Genomic DNA, 18,372 nt, shown 5'->3' on the forward strand with positions numbered 1-18,372 from the left:
ATGTTGCTGTTCAGCTCCATTGGCCTGCACATGTATCTCATATGTGTCTGTGCTATTTTGATGATAAAGGCTTTGCAATAAGTGTGAAGGCTCCAGCTTTGGTTTTGCTTAACATTGCTTTGACCATGCCAAGTCTTTGGTAATTCCATCTGAACTTCAGGATTCTTTTCTCCATTTTATAAAGAAATAAAGTCACTGAAATTCTGGCAGTATTTCCCTGAATCTGCAAACTGGTTTAGAAAGTGTAGACATTTTATCTGTGTTAATTCTTCTGATACCTGAACATGGGATAGCCTTCCACTTATTCCTGTCTTAAGTGTCATTTTCTTTCTTTTTTTCCCCCTCTTTTAGTTTTTGAGACAGTCTTGCTGTGTAGCCGAGGCTAGCCTGGGCTTAATGGCTTGGTACCATGCTCAGATTTTCTTGTTTCTTTTATCGCTCCTTTAAACTTTTTACTTTCTGTCCTTATCTAATTATTTACTACCACTTCTTTAAAACTTGCTAGAAGAAACAGAAAAACAAAAAACAAAACAAGAACAAAAGCAAACAAACAGAAAAGCCAGCAGTGCATGTGCATGCACACATCCTAAATAGAAAATGTGAGGGGAAAAGGCCAGGTATGGTGACATACACCTTTAATCCCACTTAATCAGTAAGCTGAGGCACACGGATCTTTGTGAGTTTGGTCAACAGAGTGAGTTTCAGGCCAGCCATCATTACATAAGGAGACCCTGTCTAAAAAAAATAAATTAAACAAGTGAGCAAATAAAAAAAAAAAAAAAAGAAATTTGACAAAAGAGGATCAAATTAAAATCAAAGCAAAGAAAAAAAAAGCAAAATAAAAACCAGGTTGTAAAATGTGAAGACTTTTTAAAAGACCACAAAGTTCACATATCTCTGGCCTGATGAGAGGCTGGGCCAAGGGCACCCAGACTAACAAGAGAAGAGAAGCATCTAACCACAGGCCCCATGAAGAGTAAAAGGTGACGTCACAAGGTATCGTGTATGATGTGTTGGGAAGGGGTGGGTAAATGTATGATAACATCCTTGGTGTAAAGAGTGAAAGTGAAGACAGAAACAAATGGAAAGCTGTCCCGTGTTCAGGAGTCAGAATCACCACAGAGTAACATGTCTGCAGTGGAGATCAGATGATAATTTCGGGAGGCAATTCTCTCCTACTGTAAGTCCATGGAACTCAGTTGGCAAGCTTCGGAAGCAAGTACTTCATCTGCTGGGCTATCTTGCAGCCTAGTTTGTGTTTCATGATAGTCTCTCTCCTCTCACCAGATGTCCCCTTCTGTACTAACATCAACTGTCGGGCCCGTGCAGAAGGAAGACAGAGCAGCTTTAGAACTCCTGGAATGTGGCCCACTGCCTAACACAACCGAGATGGGTGTGCCTCAGGGATGCAGAGGCAGAGGACCGTGTGTCCTGAGGACTCCATGCTCCTGTGTGGAAACTCTAAGGGGTGTCGACCCCTCATGTAAGGTGTCATTGACACTTATAATAATAGAGACTGAATGTTTCCATGTATTACTTCTGCTAGAGCAGATTAATGATTCAAGAACTGACCTTCGAAAGAACTTAGAGCTGTAGATTGGTAGTGAAGTTAACATGTTTTTGTTAGTGACTTTGATATAGGAAATCTTGGGGAACAATTTAAAGTTCAGGAAGGCACACCCTTGAAAGCTGAGCCTAGAAGTTTTGAGGTCGGGGCAGAAGAACAATGGCAGCCCTGGCACTGGCTGATGTGACTCTCTTCCTAAAGCTGGGCTGCTGATCAGGATGATGGTTGATTACTGTACCCATCGTCCCCTCCTTCCTGACAGGATTTGGTGATAGTGTTAGTGAGTAGATGTGAACCTTGAGGAGTTAAAGTAAATATGACTGATTTTTTATATCGAAGCTTAGATTTGTGATTCTCTTAAGATTTTTATAAGAGTATTGTTAAGATAAATGATATGATTGATCCTTTCTTTGTAACTGCAGATTACAGCTGCCAGCGAGAGAGCTGGCTGAGAAGGATACCTCGCTTGCTCACACTTTGTTAACCTATAACAAGTCACTAAAGCATAAATGTGCATGGGTCCTTGGGAATAATCTGGTTTTCACCTGTACTACGTAAACATTTAATCATGCAAAGGTATTGGGAACATGCTGGGTTTACCTATACTCTTCGTAATCGTTCACTTGAAGAACAGGATGAAACCACATTGTAATTTTTATTCTGCCCCAAACATTTTTTGGAATATATAAGCTATAGGAGAAAAAAAATGAAGCTGCTGGAGCTTCTTGGGGCCTTGCTTTATCTACCAAGTGTGTGTGTGGTGCACACGCGTGTGCACGTGCTCAAAAGCTCATTTTCACTGGTCCTAGATAAGTAAGTTTTGATCCCTCAGAGAAAAGTCTGCTGAGTGATTAATCACCAACTCCAGGCTTCTTCCTCAGTGTATCTGACCTGTCACAGCTGGCTTCAGAAAATGTTGCAGTAAATATTAGAAGGATTAGTTATCCCCCCTCCCCCAGCACTTTGCTGGCTCCCACTCAGGGCCGTCTGGCACTGCTGGGATCTCTAACTTGGCACTCCCTGCCTCTTCTATGAACTCTGGTGGGGTTCACTCCATCACCCCTATTGCTTCTGTCCCAGGTGGATATGACCACCCCGGCGTGTTCCTTTCCTCCACCGCTCGGCACAAACATGACTCCAAAGCCTGGTAGCTTATCAAGAGAATATTAAATTCTCAATCCACAAACCCTTTACACAGTAAGTTTACAACCAATGGACAAAGATATAAACTTCTCTTCTATATGAGATAAAAGACCTATAGAAACCCTTAAACTAATAACAACAACGTCATCGAGCTAGAGATGTGCCGAGAGAGACACACACATCTGCCTCCATCTCCGTTCCTCCTGGAATCTCCTCCTCTTCCATTTTCCTAGCCTTTTCCCCGCCTATCTCTCCACTGTCCAATCATGTATCACCTTAACATCAATCTACAAGAAAACAAAACTTAGTGGCCACCAAAAATAGGACATTCACATGTAGTCCACCTACCTCTTGTGTTGGAGGCAGGGACCCCTCACAGGTGACACAGTATCTCAGATGAGCAGGATTCCCAGTGCCACAGGTGCGACAGATCACCCTCTCCTTGACAACAGGGAATTGCAAAGAGAATGAGAAATGACAGTCCTGTTGGTCGACTACTGGTTATAGCTCAGGTCAGCAATGCTACACTGAACTTGGGATTATTGGAAAGATTATCAGACAACTGAACACAGTTTTAAAAGAGACAGAACTGCAGGCAAGTAAATGGAACATAGTATTCGTTTGGTTTGAGGGAGACAATTGGAAATGTTACAATGACTATGTTCCCATCTCAGGTACAGGAAAGCCAGCAGTCAAAGGACTCTCTACTTCATAGCCTACAGTGTAGTGAGAAAGACTTGAGACCAGCAGAAGCTCACTCTTCGGATTTATAAGTCTGTTGGGTCCCAAGACTTTATGCTAACTAGGAATTTAGGTTTGTTCTGTGGGTTCTGATTTACAAAGAATTTGAAGACGTGACTGTCAAAAGAAAGTATTAATGTAGCCTCCGAAGTTAATTCACAAGATAAGATGCAACACAGAAATAGAGATGATAAAACTAGACAGAGCTAGAAATGAGGAGGGAGAACGTGGGGGTGGGAAGCTGTAACTGCTAATAAGATTAGTACAATCAGGGAGAAACCTCACATTTCACAGTTTGCCCTGGAACACAGGAAAATGCATCCAGGGCGAGACCCACCCACGGAAGGCTGCAGTGCAAACTGTGAGCTGATTGGAAAGAGCTGCACAGCTGCTTAGGTCAGTGCAGCAGGGTCGGAGCTTATCTGGAGACGGCAGCAGAATTAGTATCCTCATTCTCAAGGGACTGGTCTTGCAACCGTAAAAGATGCAAAGATGAAGGGGTCATGGAAGCTTGCATCGGGCCGGAGAGATGGCTCAGTGGTTAAGAGCACTGACTGCCCTTCCAAAGAGGTTCAGTTCCCAGCAATATCCATCTGTAATGGGATCCGATGCTCTCCTCTTGTGACTGAGGAGAGCTACAGTGTACTTATATACATAAAATAAATAAACAAAAATTTAAGAAGAAGAAAGCTTGCATCAAAGTTTTTAGAAGCTGTACAGGACAGGCAGTGTGTAGCCAGGCTGGATCCCTACAAAGAGACCCAGAGAAGCCGCTGCGCAAAGCTGCAGGTTTTAATGAAATGTCAAGTCATGAGGAGTTCTAACCACTCTTCTTCTACAACAGGAAGCCCTCGTCAGACTGATCAAGCAGTGAACAACTCTAAGTTAGTATCAGCCACAAGTCTGAAGTCTGAATACTTAGGCAGAGCATTATCTAAATTAGCTGCATTGCAATTTGTCCTCTATTTGTCTGGGGGATATGCATAGGCTTCTCCCTTACAGACCCTACTGGCAATTATATATTCGGGCCAGGACGCCTTTCTAAACGTCTACATCAGTCCATTCCACCAGCTGAAGACAGGCACATACTTATCCAAACATTACTTTCTGCACATCTCACTCATGTTTCCAGAGGATCACACTTCCTTACCCTCAAGTAGAGGCTGGCTTGTGGCCGCAGCTGTGGAGCAAGAGGAGCTTCGCACACCACACAGATGGGGGTGTTCATGGGGACCATACTGCCGCATTCTGCACACAGGCCCATCTGCTCAGAGGAAAAGGTCAGGTTTGCCTTAGGCGGTGAAGGCTGACAGGACTTAGCTCCTAAGGCTGAGTTTGCTTTTGGAAACTGTTAAATTATTTCCCTTTCCTGTTATTTATTCCTATTATTTTATTTTAGTGCAAAAATCTGTTTACTCTAGAACATGAGCCATAGGCCAAAAGGTGAGCCACAGACTGAAGCTTCCCAGAAAATGCCCGTCCACACAAGTGCACGGGTTCTTCCAGGGGCTCTCCTGCCATGGGCAGGGCTCCTCGAGCACAGGGTGGGCTGAGGACAGCAGATCTGTCTCACTGGAAACATTGTTAAGATGACAATCTCAGTGGCCAACAAGGAGGACCAGCACTTCATGGTAATCAACAGCCAGGTGAAGTGCCCAGGGAATTTTGTTTGTTACTGTTGTTTTTATTAATGTTGTGAGTAGTCTTTTGCTTTTATTATGATTTCTATTTTAACCTTTGAAAAGGTGTGTGTGTGTTTGTGTGTGTGTGTGTGTTGGGAACAGAGAGGGTTGGGAGTGATATAGGTGTCATGCTCATGTATGAAGTTCTCAAAAATACTAAAATGTGTGTGTTCGTGTATGTGCAGGTGCACATGTATGTGCAGGTTTGTGTGTGTGGAGGTCAGAAGATAGCTTTAGGTTTCATCATCAGGAATGCAGTGCATATCTCCTTTGAGATGAGGTTTCTTGCTGGCCTGCAGCTCACCAGTGATGCGAGGCCTGTAGCCTCATGGCTGCCAGGGAGCTAGTTGTTAAGGACTGAAGTCAGGTTCTTGTGCAAGTGAAGCAGGACTTCACTCAATGGGATGCTCCCCCACCCCGACGCCCAGAGCTTTAACAGGTAATCTAACCACAATGTCTCAGTGCATCCTCGGTGTGACAAGCACCCACACATCTCCGCTTGCATGTGTGGGGGAAAGAAAGCTCACTGCGAGTAAAAGCTTAGGCAATCCTGAGTGCTGTCTTAAGCTTTATATTCTGTCCAGTCCACACAAATATCTCTCGGCGAAGCCTTACTAGCTCGAGGTACTTGAAAACAGTTCTGGGCAAACCTTGTCCCATTAAAACAGTGAGATTTTAGTCTGTTTCTCAGTGTGTCTTCTTCAAAGCTATGCAGAGGAAATCCTGTAACAAGTGTGTTTTTCTGTTCTTAAGAAGGACTAAGTAGGGCTGGAGAGATGGCTCAGTGGTTAAGAGCACTGACTGCTCTTCCAGAGGTTCTGAGTTCAATTCCCAGCAATGACATGGAGACTCACAACTGTCTGAAATAAAATCTGATGCCCTCTCCTGGTGTGTCTGAAGACAGCTACAGTGTGCTCATATAAATGTAATGGATAAATCTTTTTTTTTTAAGGACTAGGTAGTAAGATATCAATGTGTGCAGAATTCTTTCAGAGTGCTTCTGTTTGTGGCTCATGTGATAGGCCCTTGTCACAGCTATCTATACAGGTCACATAGATCATAAATAAATGTTTTTAGACATTCTGCAGCTTACCTGAGCCCCTTCTGGGGGCGGAAGACGGTAGCCAAATATAGGTGGGACAGGAGCGCCACATTCTTGACAGAAGCGAGCAAAGGGATCAGATGGACGGGAAGCCAGACAGTGGGCGCACCTGCAATGAAACAGGTTCCTATTAATCCATGAGGGCCTACACCAATATTCCTATACATTCAGTGGTGGAGGGTGCATTAGCTCCTGGCCCCCAAGGACCACTTCTAGTAAAAGGTTTGTTGGGGGGCAGTTTTATCAGTGATGTCCCTACAGAGCAGTAGCCCATGCTTTTGCAAGCAAACCTAATTAAAGCACACAAGCATGCACGCACACATGGCATCAAAGATTGAAAACTTGTGTTTGTTTATGTGTGTGTAAAAGATTCCTATTATTAATTATGAGAAAATATAAGTTAGAATCACAGTGATATACCACTCAATCTCACTAGAATGTCAGAAAGTATGAATTGTTGGTAAAGATGTAGAGACTGGAATTCTCTATCACTGCTGAGGTGAATATAAGTGGTACCCTCCCTTAGAAACAACTGGATATGACCCAGTCATTCTCCTTCAAGACATCCACCATAAATAACATGGAAGCTGATGCACATATAGTAACTTGTGTGTACATGTTCACATTACTTTTTCAGTTTGACTTGCTAGGAGGAGCGTGCGCCCTCACAATCGAATAGAGAAGCACACTATGGTGTGCCCATTGAATAGAAGCTGCAATATACACAATGCTCGTCAGTAAAAGAAACAGACATTTGATGCCAGCAACATGTATGATTTACAAAAACACTCTTCACAGATATGCACTTCAGGGCAGGTCAGCCTGCAATACATGCCCATGCTACGGAGGCCAGAAGAGGGCGCTGTATCCCCTGGACGTGGAATTGATGACAGCTGTGAGCCACCATGTGGTGCTGGAGATTAAACCCAGGCCCTTTAGAAGAGAAGCTACTGCTCTTAACCACTGAGCCATCTTGCCAGTCCTGGCTTCTTTTCCCCAATTATGTGTTTTTAAAACTCTAAAAAATCTCTAGGTATGGTAAATACCAACACTCAGGAGTCTGAGGCAAGACTCCAGGCCAGGCCGACATAGCAAGTCTCTGTCTTAACAAATTTAAATTTCAAAACTAGGCATGAGCAAAGACAGTGCCGTTTCCCTTTTAATCTCATAGGCCGCGTGCGACATGGAAGGACCTAGGACAGAACAGAGAAGGCGATACGTACTTGAGGAAGTCTGTCTCCCTCTGGATCCTCATGACCTCGGTGCTCGTCAGACTCTTCTGCCCGGTTATGTGCGCAAAGCCAGGGGACTAAAACGGAGAACACAGACAGAGATGGCGACGGGCACGCAGTCCACACAACGTGGTGAAGGCTACAGGGACAGTCCATTCATTTACCGGCATCATGCTTTAAAACTGTCATATCGAAAAGACTTTGTATTGTTACTCTGAGATCAACAGGTAATTTATTAAGTGCTTTCTACTCATGAGTAAGTGTGCATATTTTATTTATAGCAAAAGTTTAAAAAAGAAGATATCTGAATTTTCTATTAGACGGATCATATTTTAGAACTGGAAGACAATTAAGATGGTATCTATTTGTCTTGAAAATAATATTTTTAGAAAACTCAAAGAACTCACTTATACAAATAGGTCATTTGAACTAATTTTCTGTTTGGTGCAGAGAGAATGTCAAAAAAAAAAAAAAAAAAGATTATCACATGGTCCCTGTCCATAAAGCACACTCCTATCTGTACAAAATAATTGAAGTCTATGGACCTAGCAAGATGCTAGACTTGTGCTGTGCTCTGTGGGAATCTTGAAGGGAGAATAGTCACACGTGCAGGCTCCATAGGAGAAGGGATTCTGGGAAGAGGTAACAACCCAGATGGGCGTGGGAAATGAGTGTGCAGACAGAAAACAAAGGAAACCCACAGTGAGGACACACAGGTACTGAGGCAGGGCAGGGCCCATCCTGGGATGCATATGGCTTGATGTGGACTACAGGACGAGACAGAGAGGAAGCCAAAAAGAGCAAGATGGAGGGAGAGAAGCTAGCCATGCTACTGTTGATGGTGAAACGCACTGGCCAAGTGCAGCCATTATCTCCTTGACATTCACAATAACAACACTGTGAATTGTGCGAGGCCGTGCCCATTTCATTGTATTTTTGTAATATAATTTGAGACAGGGTCTTGCTATGCTGACCATGTTTTTCTCCTACCTCAGCCTTCTGAAACCAACGATTAAAGAAGAAAACCAGCACACAGAGCACACAGCATCTTATTTGGATAAATCAATCTTTCAAAAATTATCAAAAGAGAAAAAATAGCTCCTGTTCCCTAGGTTAAACATCTGTTTATGACATTTTCTACAGTTATTCTCTTTGAGTGCCATGAAAATAGGCTATAAGCAGTATCTCCCTTTGCCCTAAGTAGATGAATATGCATTTCCCAAGAACAGCCGTATAGCAAAGTTAGCAAAGTAAGGGAGACACTGTTACCTAACCCACAGGTCACACGTAGACCCTGCTGGTTGAGCCAGTGGGGCCCTTACAGCTATGTATTGTTTTCCTGGTCTAGGGTCTGAGCTGATGCCATAGTTTGCATCTAATTGTCATGTCCACCTTGTCACCTGTAGTTGGAGGTGCTTCCTCAGTCTTTCTATGTCATCTCTCCTCCTTCCTCCTTCCTTGTTGTTGTTGTCTGATTTGGTTTGGTTTGGTTTTTTGAGACAGGGTTTCTCTGTGTAGCTCTGCTTGTCCTGAAACTTGATTTGTAGACAAGCCTGGTCTTGAACTCACAGAGATCTTCCTGCCTCTGCCTCCTGAGTGCTAGCATTAAAGGTGTGCTCCACCACACTCAGCTTCTTCATCTTTCTTGCCTTGAATATTTTTAAAGAGCAACAACAGGTCAGCCAGGTATCAGCGGTTCACGCATGCCTTCCCAGCATTCAAGAGGCAGAACCTATCCGTGAGACCTCAGTTTATAAGACAATTGAGAACTAGGCCATGGTTTGGAGAGAGACTGGGGAGAGAGGATATTACAAGAAGTGGGTTGGAAGGATGAAAGGGAAGGAGAAAGGGATGTGGTCATGCTTTAATTTAAAAAAGAGGTAGACACAAGAGGGTCACCACAAATTTGAGGCCGCTGCACAGTTTCAGACCAGCCAGGACTATATAGTGAGATTCTAAGAACAAAACAAGAAAAACATGACAGTTAACTCAGCAACTCATAGCCTGCGGCATGACCGTGGAATCTGGCTTTGTCTCATGTTCCTGTGACTGGATTCAGGTATGGACTTGGGACACATCTTAGAGGAAGGATACTGTCAATGCAGCACGTGAGGGGCTACAATAGTCATTCTTGAGTGGCTGCTGAGGCTCAAAGCCACTTGCGATCACGTCAACAGTGTAGGCTCTAAAGCTTTCTAAAGCTTGGGATTTCAGACATTCTTCTGCAGACAATGGGGAGCATTCAGAGTGATTTTGTTATTATTTCTGGTGTTGGATGTTACTGTGGTTCTTTGTTTAATGTTTGTTGTATTGCATCAAACATGGCCTATACTAGAAGTCATAAACTGGTGGTCTATCAGTCAAATGTTGTGAGACACTGAATTTCATTTGGCCTATATGCATATATATTTTTTTCAATGGTTCAGGTTCTGGATTGATTGTCAGATTTCAGGCTAGGTTAGTAGACGTGAAGACGCAGGTTTCTGATTTCCATGCAAATTCATCAGGTGGCAGTGATGAACTGGAAGCCCGTCACTGGCTGTCCACAGATGGAAATGACTACTCTGGGTGGTGCTGACATCACCCTGAAGACAGCTGTCATGGATTATTATCCTCTACTTTCCTGCCTGACCCTAAAATTAATGTTAGGACAGAGAGACAGATATTTAAAATGCAGATACTGGCCCCTTGCCTAGAGTCTGTTTTAGGGCTGGTGTGAGGCCTGAGAACATATACTTCGATTATGATCATGCAGGTGTAAAGAACCACCTTTGGGAACCACTATGCTACCCCACCACCCAGTTTGCCTTCTGCATGCCATCACTGATTAAAACTTTGTGTGTAGCTGGGCGGTGGTGGCTCACGCCTTTCATCCTGGCACTCAGAAGGCAGAGGCTGGCGAACCTCTGAGTTCAAGGCCAGCCTGGTCTACAGATAAGAGTCCCAGGATATCCAGGGTTACACAGAGAGACCCTGTTTCAAAAAAGAATTGTGTGACTATTTACTTGATTATTATTTACCTGCCTCAAGTCCCTATCAAAGGACAGCTCTATGAACATGAAGGCCTTTTCCTTTGGGTACAGTATTTCCAGGGCTGGGACACTGCCTGCAACATGGCTGGAGTTTGAGAGTATGCTGGGAAGCATTAAGATGCCCGGGGGGGGGGGGGTGGTATCTGGATGACCCTAAGGAATTTCCACTGATGTTACCTGGGCCTGGTGAGTAGGTAGTCGGGCACTTGCTCCCTCATGGTAGGCTGGGATTTCCAGTGGACTCTCTGAGAAGCGAAGATCTTTCAGAGTTTTAGGGTCTGCTCTTTCGCCTACCTTGAGGTCTATAATTATATTAAGAATATTGTTTTGTGATATCATTACCAATACAAAACCATACAAATATATCCTCATAGCTAAACTTCCAGTAAAGGACCACATCACATTCTTTCCCTAGCAGCAAATACTATAATATCACCCTTCCTGAGTCAGTGAAATAAAACTGAGAAATAATTGACTTGGCCTAAGAAAATCGCCTTCCTTGGTGCCTTCTACAACATTCCAGGTCAAGCTAAGAAAACAGACCACACCAATTGCAACGTTAGCAAGTAACATTATTTCAACAACAGAGAGAGAGAGAGAGAGAGAGAGAGAGAGAGAGAGAGAGAGAGAGGGAGGGAGGGAGGGAGGGAGGGAGGGAGGGAGGGAGGGAGGGAGGGAGGGAGAGAGAGAGAGAGAGAGAGAGAGAGAGAGAGAGAGAGAGAGAGAGAGAAGAAACCCATGTGTGTGTACTGGTTGGCTGTGTGTCAACTTGACACAAGCTGGAGTTATCACAGAGAAAGGAGCCTCAGCTGAGGAAATGCCTCCATGAGATCCAGCTGTAAGGCATTTTTTCAACTACTGATCAAGGGGGGAGGGTCTAGCCCATTGTGGGTGGAGCCATCCCTGGGCTGGTAGACTTGGGTTCTATAAGAAAGCAGGGTGAACAAGCCAGGGGAAGCAAGCCGGTAAGTGACATCCCTCCATGGCCTCTGCATCAGCTCCTGCTTCCTGACCTGCTTGGGTTCCAGTCCTGACTTTCTTTGGTGATGAATAGCAATGTGAAAGTGTAAGCTGAATAAACCCTTTCCTCTCTAACTTGCTTCTTGGTCGTGATGCTTGTGCAGGAACGGAAAGCTGACTAAGACACTGTGGCAGCCTCCTCTTCGAATGGCTATTGTATATTTACTGAAAACTCCAGAACCTTTGCTGTCTGAATTCATGTAAGACCTCAACTTTTCTTAGAAGACCTAAGTCGCTTTGTTGTTGTTGTTTTTTTTAGAAAAGAAATAAGCAACCCCCCAGCACCAGTGTTGCTATTTGTGTGTAAGGTGCATACGTGCGACAGAGAACAACATTTGGGGGTCAGTTGTCTCATTACTCATGGGTTCCCAGGATTAAGTCAGGCCATCAGGTCTGCATGGCAAAGGCTTTTACTTTACCCGATAAGCTAGTTTGCTGGCCTGCCACGACCTAAAAGAGCAGGCTAGTATTTTTAGCCATGCCCTGAACACATACATGCACCTTTGTAGTTTCCAAAGTAACCAGACCTGATGCTGACGCTTCCTGTGCAGCTCCGTTTCGCTCAACTCCATCAAAACCCCGCTTTGTTTAAGTTTTACCCAAACACCACCCTCGAGCTAAACCGGGTGACTTTTTTTCTTTCTTTGGTGAGACATCCCATGTTCCTTTAATATAATTACTCAATAAATCAAATTTATCAGTCTGCTTGCTTATCTCTCACAGTCTTGATCTGTTAGCTAGAATACAATAAAAAATCCAATTGTAGTGTGCCTTCTTGGTTTTCTTATTTCAACACGAGGAACAGAAAGCATGCAGTAAGCAAGCAGGAAGCCTGCTTAGTGGCTTCTTCTGCCTCATCATACCTGCGAGCCGTCTAAGGTTGACATTCCAAGTTGATTTATTTTCAGCATTCTTATACTTCTTCCTTAATTTTGGTCCGACAAACCCATTTTTTAATTCCTGGGAAAAGAGAGATTACATGTTACTCGACTATATACATTCAGAGTATGAAAATTAGAAGGCATGGTAGAGACAATGTCATGGTGAGCACTTCTTACTTGAAAGGGATTATAGCAGTTTTTATAAAGCAGTAATATCTGTTTCCTGTACAAGCCCACAGCTTTGTGTCTGGACTATTTGGTGAGTCAGCGTCTGGCTGGTCGGCCTCACCAGGTCAAGGGGCCAAGACAGGAGACAGGAGAGCACGTGGGTAGTGCCCTTATCAGAGACAGAAATATCAGAGGGGGGAAAGAGTCAGGGGGGAAAACAGGGTGGGGTCAGACCGGAAAAGTAAGGCTTACACTCACTATGCCTAGACAGCGTTCCACGCACTCGTCTCCCTGGTCCTTCTTTTCTGGAGTCTGTCCCTTCTATCTGATTCTGACCTGAGTCCCCAATGGTCCACTGCTCATTACTGTGATAACCACACTACAAGTCTGCCACGTCGTCCCCGGCTCTGCCCCACATGTGCTCTGGTCTCAGGGCTACCACGGGGCTTAAGTAGCACCCCACAAACCTTCTCTGGTACTCTCAACAAGTACCCACTGACTGAGACCTCTTGGTTGGTTTCCCACTCTCTGACCAGATTACCTGGATCACTGGTGCCAGCAGCTCATGTTTCAAACATCCTTCTTAGGTCTATCAGATCAACTCCCCAAAGAAGTGCAGCTTTGCAGCCTTTTCGCAGTGGCCTATTAGCCTGACTACTCCATCCCCACACATATACTCATTGCTCTCCCGTGCCTGCCCCACCGTACGCTAAACAGTATGGTAGGGCTGCATCAATCCCCAGAGAAGGCATGATGCAGGGATAGAGAAGACGAAAACAGCTTTTTTATCTGGAGTTACTTCAGAGTTCGCAAAGCACAAAAGCTGAGTAAACACATGCAGTGTAATGGTCTCCTTCACAGATAGTCACTGCAGACACTTGAACACAGGGGGTGACAGCGCTGTGTCAGAATTCTGAAGAAGGTGTGACCCAGTCTTGGAATCAGGGAAGATTCTTCACAATGGCTGATACTGACCTTAACCATAAGTTCTGACTATGAGTAGAAGTGTTGTAGTGAAAGGGAAGATGTGCCCATTGAGCAAAAAAGAAGGAAGAATATAGTGACAATCTAAAAACTCTTTGGCTTCAGTACTTGCCTGCTTTGAAAACCCCTTGAGAGCATCTTCTACATTGTCTTCAGAAGACACCATCTTCGGTGGTTCATAGTCCACCTGAAACACCTTTGTCACAATCCCACTCTGTCTGCAGTCTCTGAAAATCACATCAAAAAGGAAATAGTGTAGTATACAAACACTCAAGGGAGGGTGAGTAGCTGTTAGGATGCTAGAGCTCCTTAATGTGGCCACTGCATTTGTCATAGTTTAAGCTGAGGAGTTGGGGCAATGCCAGCCTTCAGCAGTGGCTGTAGTGTTCTAGAGCCTGCTTCCGTCCAGTGACGGTGTCCAGCCCTCCTCTGCCTGGCTCCTTGCAGCGGCCTGAATGCTCCAGGAGCTCAAGCCCACAGAAGTGGTTTGCATTTTTGGTATCCCCATTTTAGGTCTGCTCCAGATCTTCAAGAACATTCCTGGAAATCCAGGCATGGAGGTACATCTCTATAATCTCAGCATCAGAAGGCTAGGGCAAGAAGATCCCTCCAAGCTCAAGACAGTGCTACAAACCCTGTCTCAGAAACAGTCTCCAGGAGGCATGTACGCTCCCTCTTCTGTCCCCTCTGTCAGTCCTAGATGGCCTGGAGAGCTCTCCCACGATCCAGTGATAAACACAAATGCAACGGGGACTGGGAAGGCTCAGTGGGTAACAGCACTGGCTGCTCCTCCAAAGGACCTGAATTAAGTTCCAAGCATCCATATGATGGCTTACAAGTGTCTGCAGTTCCAGCTCTAGGGGATCTGATGCCCTTCTCTGGCCTCCAGGGGCACTGTATGCATGTAGTAAACAGGTAGGCAAAACACTCTTAACATGTAAAATGAAAACAAAGTAGAAATACAAACACAATCTATGCTACAGGGGAACAGACAACTGAAAGCTAATTAATAAAAGGCCAACAGAAATCGCTAACAGAAAGGCTAAAATGATTTTCTCAAAGGACCACAGCTGTTTTTAAAACGGACCTGCCATGAAGCATCTTCCTTGTAATTATTTCTGGTCTTTTCCTATTTACCTGCCACTTATCATGGAATACATGATATTTATATCCAAAATGTACTTAAGGATTTATATTTAAAATGTTCGATGACCTCATTCTTGAGTTCCTTTTTAAAAATAAAGTAGCATTCATTTCTATTGTTGTCATTTTAATAACATGGATGGATACAAGGCTTGTGTGGGCGGATACTCAGCACTTGCAATCCTTGGACCTCTAGCATTCAGCACCACGATTTGAATGCTGTCACTGTCCTACTTTGGTTCTCTCCTGTTCGGATAAAACTCCAAGACCAAAGCACCTTGGGGGGGGGGGAACAGGTTTATTTGGCTGATAGTTTATGTTCATCATCGAGAGAATGTAGGGCAGAAGCTCAGGGCGGAAACCTGAAGGCAGGAACCGAAGCAGGGACTGGAGGGGTGCTGTTGACTGGCTTGCTTCCTCTGACACGCTCACCTACCCTTACACAACCCAGGACGTCCTGCTTGGGAGCGACACCAACCCCTGTGGGCTGAGCCCTCATACATTAAACAGTGATTTAAAAAAATTCCCCACAGACTTGCCAAAGGTCAATATGGTGGAGGATCAAGTATACACACCCCACACACACACAGACACACATAGACATACACACACACACTCACCGACCAACCCAAAACTAATCTTCACATAATGTCCCAAGGATATGATGTGTGGAAGGGTTCTGATTTCTTGGCATATTAATGGCACTGGATATTGTTAACTTGTTGACCACTTGACTGCACTCAGTTATACTCTCTGTAGATGCTTGCTTGAGATGCTCCCTGTGTCTTGGGATCTGGGTTGGCTACTACAACTAGAATCAATAATGACTGAAAAAAAAAAAAAGATATACTAGGCTCAGTGGTTCACACCCTTAGTCCCAGTACTTGGGAAGCAGAGGCATGCTGATCTATGTGAGTTCAAAGCCAGCCTGGTCTACAAAGTGAGTTCCAGCACAGCCAGGGCCTACACAGAGAAACCCTGTCTCAGAAAACAAACAAACACCCAAAAGAATAAACCAGAAGTGACTAAGGAAGCAGCCAAAGCAGCTGGCTTGAATGAGAGTAACCCTCATAGACTCACAGGTTTGATCGTTGGGGAGTGGCTCAATTTGGAAGATTTGATGGTGTAGCCTTGTTAGAGGAAGAGTGTCACTGGGGGTAGGCCTTGAGGGCTCAGAAGCCCACGCAGAGCCCAGAGTCTTTGTCTGTGGATGAGGATATAGTTCCGAGCCAGTGTCTACTATGTTTCCCACCATGGTAATGGACCAAACCTCTAAAGCTATACGCAAGCCCCCAATTAGATGCTGTCTTTGATATGAGTTGCCGTGGTCATGGTGTCTCTTCATAGCAATAGAACGCTAAGACAGTGGCATAGAGGTGTTGTAATGTTGACAGTTGATGGCATCTAAACTCACATAAGGAACAAGCCTCTGGACATGAGATTTCCTAAATTGGGTTAATTGAGGTAAGTAGATCCACCCTGGATGTTGGCTGGGGTCCTGCATGTCAATAAAGAAGCATAAGGTGAGCTCTAACATCCCCAAGCCCCTACCGCCCTGCTTCCTTCCTGACTGCAGATGCAATGTGAACTGCGGTCTCATGATCCTGTCACCATGGATTCCCTTCTCTGATGGACCACACCCCTAAACTGTGAGCCAAAATAAGCCTTTGCTTCCTCTGTTGCTTTTGCAGGGTATTTCTGTCACAGCACTAAGAGAAGTAATACAGATGTCACAGGGTCAGCTTTCCACCTCCTCGTTCTGTCATCCCCAGCACATTGCATTTGTTCTCATGACCCAACATGGTTGACATCCAAATTCCAGACAGTGGAGAGCTGACTGTGTGTCCCTTTAAAGATGAGCCTGGAAGTCTCACATGCCACTTCTACATGAGCCACAGTGTGGTGAAATACTCGGTCCTGTCTTCAAGGAAGATTAGGACATACCTATTAGGCAGCCATGTCCCTAGCTAAAATTCACAGGTGCCACTCTTTCAGAAGGGAGAAGCAGAAGCGGGTGAACTCTGTCACATCCTGTCACAGTCTCTGTGAGGTGGGCTAACTGCCACTGTGACTCACCTGCTCTGAAAGCTCACAGTGGAACATAGCTTCCCGTTACTTCCCTACACGCCTGTGCTCGTGGGTCAGGGCAGCCGTGACTCGGGCTGATCTGCCCGGCACTCACCTCTTTGGAACACCGACCACCCGCTTTCTGTGTCTTTGCTTGCCTGGTGCTTGCTGCTCTCCAGATTGATCTCTGAGGAGTTTCACTTGTGTTCTAGTCATTTCTCAGACTTCATATGTTTCTAAAGTCTTTGAAACTCTAGGCAAATAAATGTTCCCAAAGTCTTAAAATTTTTTATGTAAGGTCATAAACATAAAACATCAATTCTAATATAGTTGAGAAATATTTGACATAATATAGAGGTTTTAAGCTATATTTTAGAAGGTAAAAAAACTCAGAAGTATGAAATTCATCTAAATAAAAATATCTGAACTGCAGTTTTAAAAACATAACAACACACTTGGCTTTCTATGTTTAGTGACGACCTCCATGCTTGGTGACTGGAGGGACTCACATCACTTAGAAGCTGAGAGCAAAGCTGTAAGATGAACTATTCATGAACTACTCCATTCACCTCTGCTGTCCTTATTAGCACCTCTCTAAGGTTCCTGGATTGGCGTTCAGACCCCACACTGAGGTCATACTGACGTCACATTGGTTCTTAGCTACTTGTTTCAGTCCTTTAAGGACCCTGTTATCCCCCCACCACAGATGGCCCTGTCCTTGGAGACCCAGCTAAGGCATTTGCCCTCAGAATCAATTCAGCCTAGAACAGCCCCAAGATCAGCTCAAACTGCATCAATGGCAGCTGCCCCCAAAAGAATTAGGGTTAAGAACAGGGTTATAAATCTTACTGACTAAGATGCATTTGAAACACAAATACTTCTGTGTATACCTTAAATATGTGTGTACCAACATAAAGTATGCCCAGCACAAATGCCATCTCTGGGCATCATTAGCTCCACAAATACTGTCCTATTACAGAAATTATTTAATCCTGACCTGGGGATTCTACTCCACCCTTTAGTTCCCAGATAAAAGGCATTTATAGCCTTTATATTTACAATAAACCTTGAATAACCCAAGAGCTGTGCAGATACCTACCCTCCATGCTGTTACAATCTACTTTCCTATTGATAACCCCAAGTTACTATTTACTACTTATGTTTCATCTGGGCTGCACTTAACTCCAAGTGGCCAGCCTTCAGGGCCATGTTTTAATAGTCCACCTACCCCTGGGGCCTTCCCCTTCCTCCTCCTGTGCCTTCTTCTACTGTGGTTCTCTTCCAGCCCCAAACCTTCCAAACCCAAACCCCACTCACCTCCTCTGCCCAGCTGTTGGCATAATTATTTACCCATCAGAAATAACTTGGAGACAGCATCACTCAGTATCTATGGGTGTAACTTGGGGACAGGATGATTTAGCATCTATGGGTGGACCTTCTCATCTTTGGGGGAAGCAGTATTGGGACCCAATATTAGAATTAGCATACTAGCAACATCAGGCCAATCCACTGCACTATCCTTTCAATAAAATACCAGGATTAAAGACCTTGGGTACAGCACAGGACATAGCATGTCTTCCTAGAGTGGGAAAGACCCTGGGTTCAATATT

General features: G+C 44.5%; 1 protein-coding gene across 4 annotated transcripts in view; it reads right to left on the reverse strand.

The window, feature by feature from the left end:
* DZANK1 (double zinc ribbon and ankyrin repeat domains 1) overlaps positions 1-18,372 on the reverse strand; it is a gene marked incomplete at both ends in the record, with an annotated part of 45,371 nt that overhangs the window by 22,622 nt on the left and 4,377 nt on the right. For all 4 annotated transcript variants that reach the window (XM_080930820.1, XM_080930817.1, XM_080930819.1 and 1 more), the window contains 7 exons: positions 3,059-3,151; positions 4,602-4,715; positions 6,227-6,344; positions 7,459-7,544; positions 10,677-10,801; positions 12,383-12,479; positions 13,665-13,779. In XM_080930820.1, coding sequence (XP_080786946.1) covers positions 3,059-3,151; positions 4,602-4,715; positions 6,227-6,344; positions 7,459-7,544; positions 10,677-10,801; positions 12,383-12,479; positions 13,665-13,779 — 748 coding nt within the window. The remainder of the gene's footprint in view (positions 1-3,058; positions 3,152-4,601; positions 4,716-6,226; positions 6,345-7,458; positions 7,545-10,676; positions 10,802-12,382; positions 12,480-13,664; positions 13,780-18,372) is intronic.

Source organism: Micromys minutus, assembly GCF_963924665.1.
Source record: "Micromys minutus genome assembly, chromosome: 17".
Taxonomy (NCBI): Eukaryota; Metazoa; Chordata; class Mammalia; order Rodentia; family Muridae; genus Micromys; species Micromys minutus.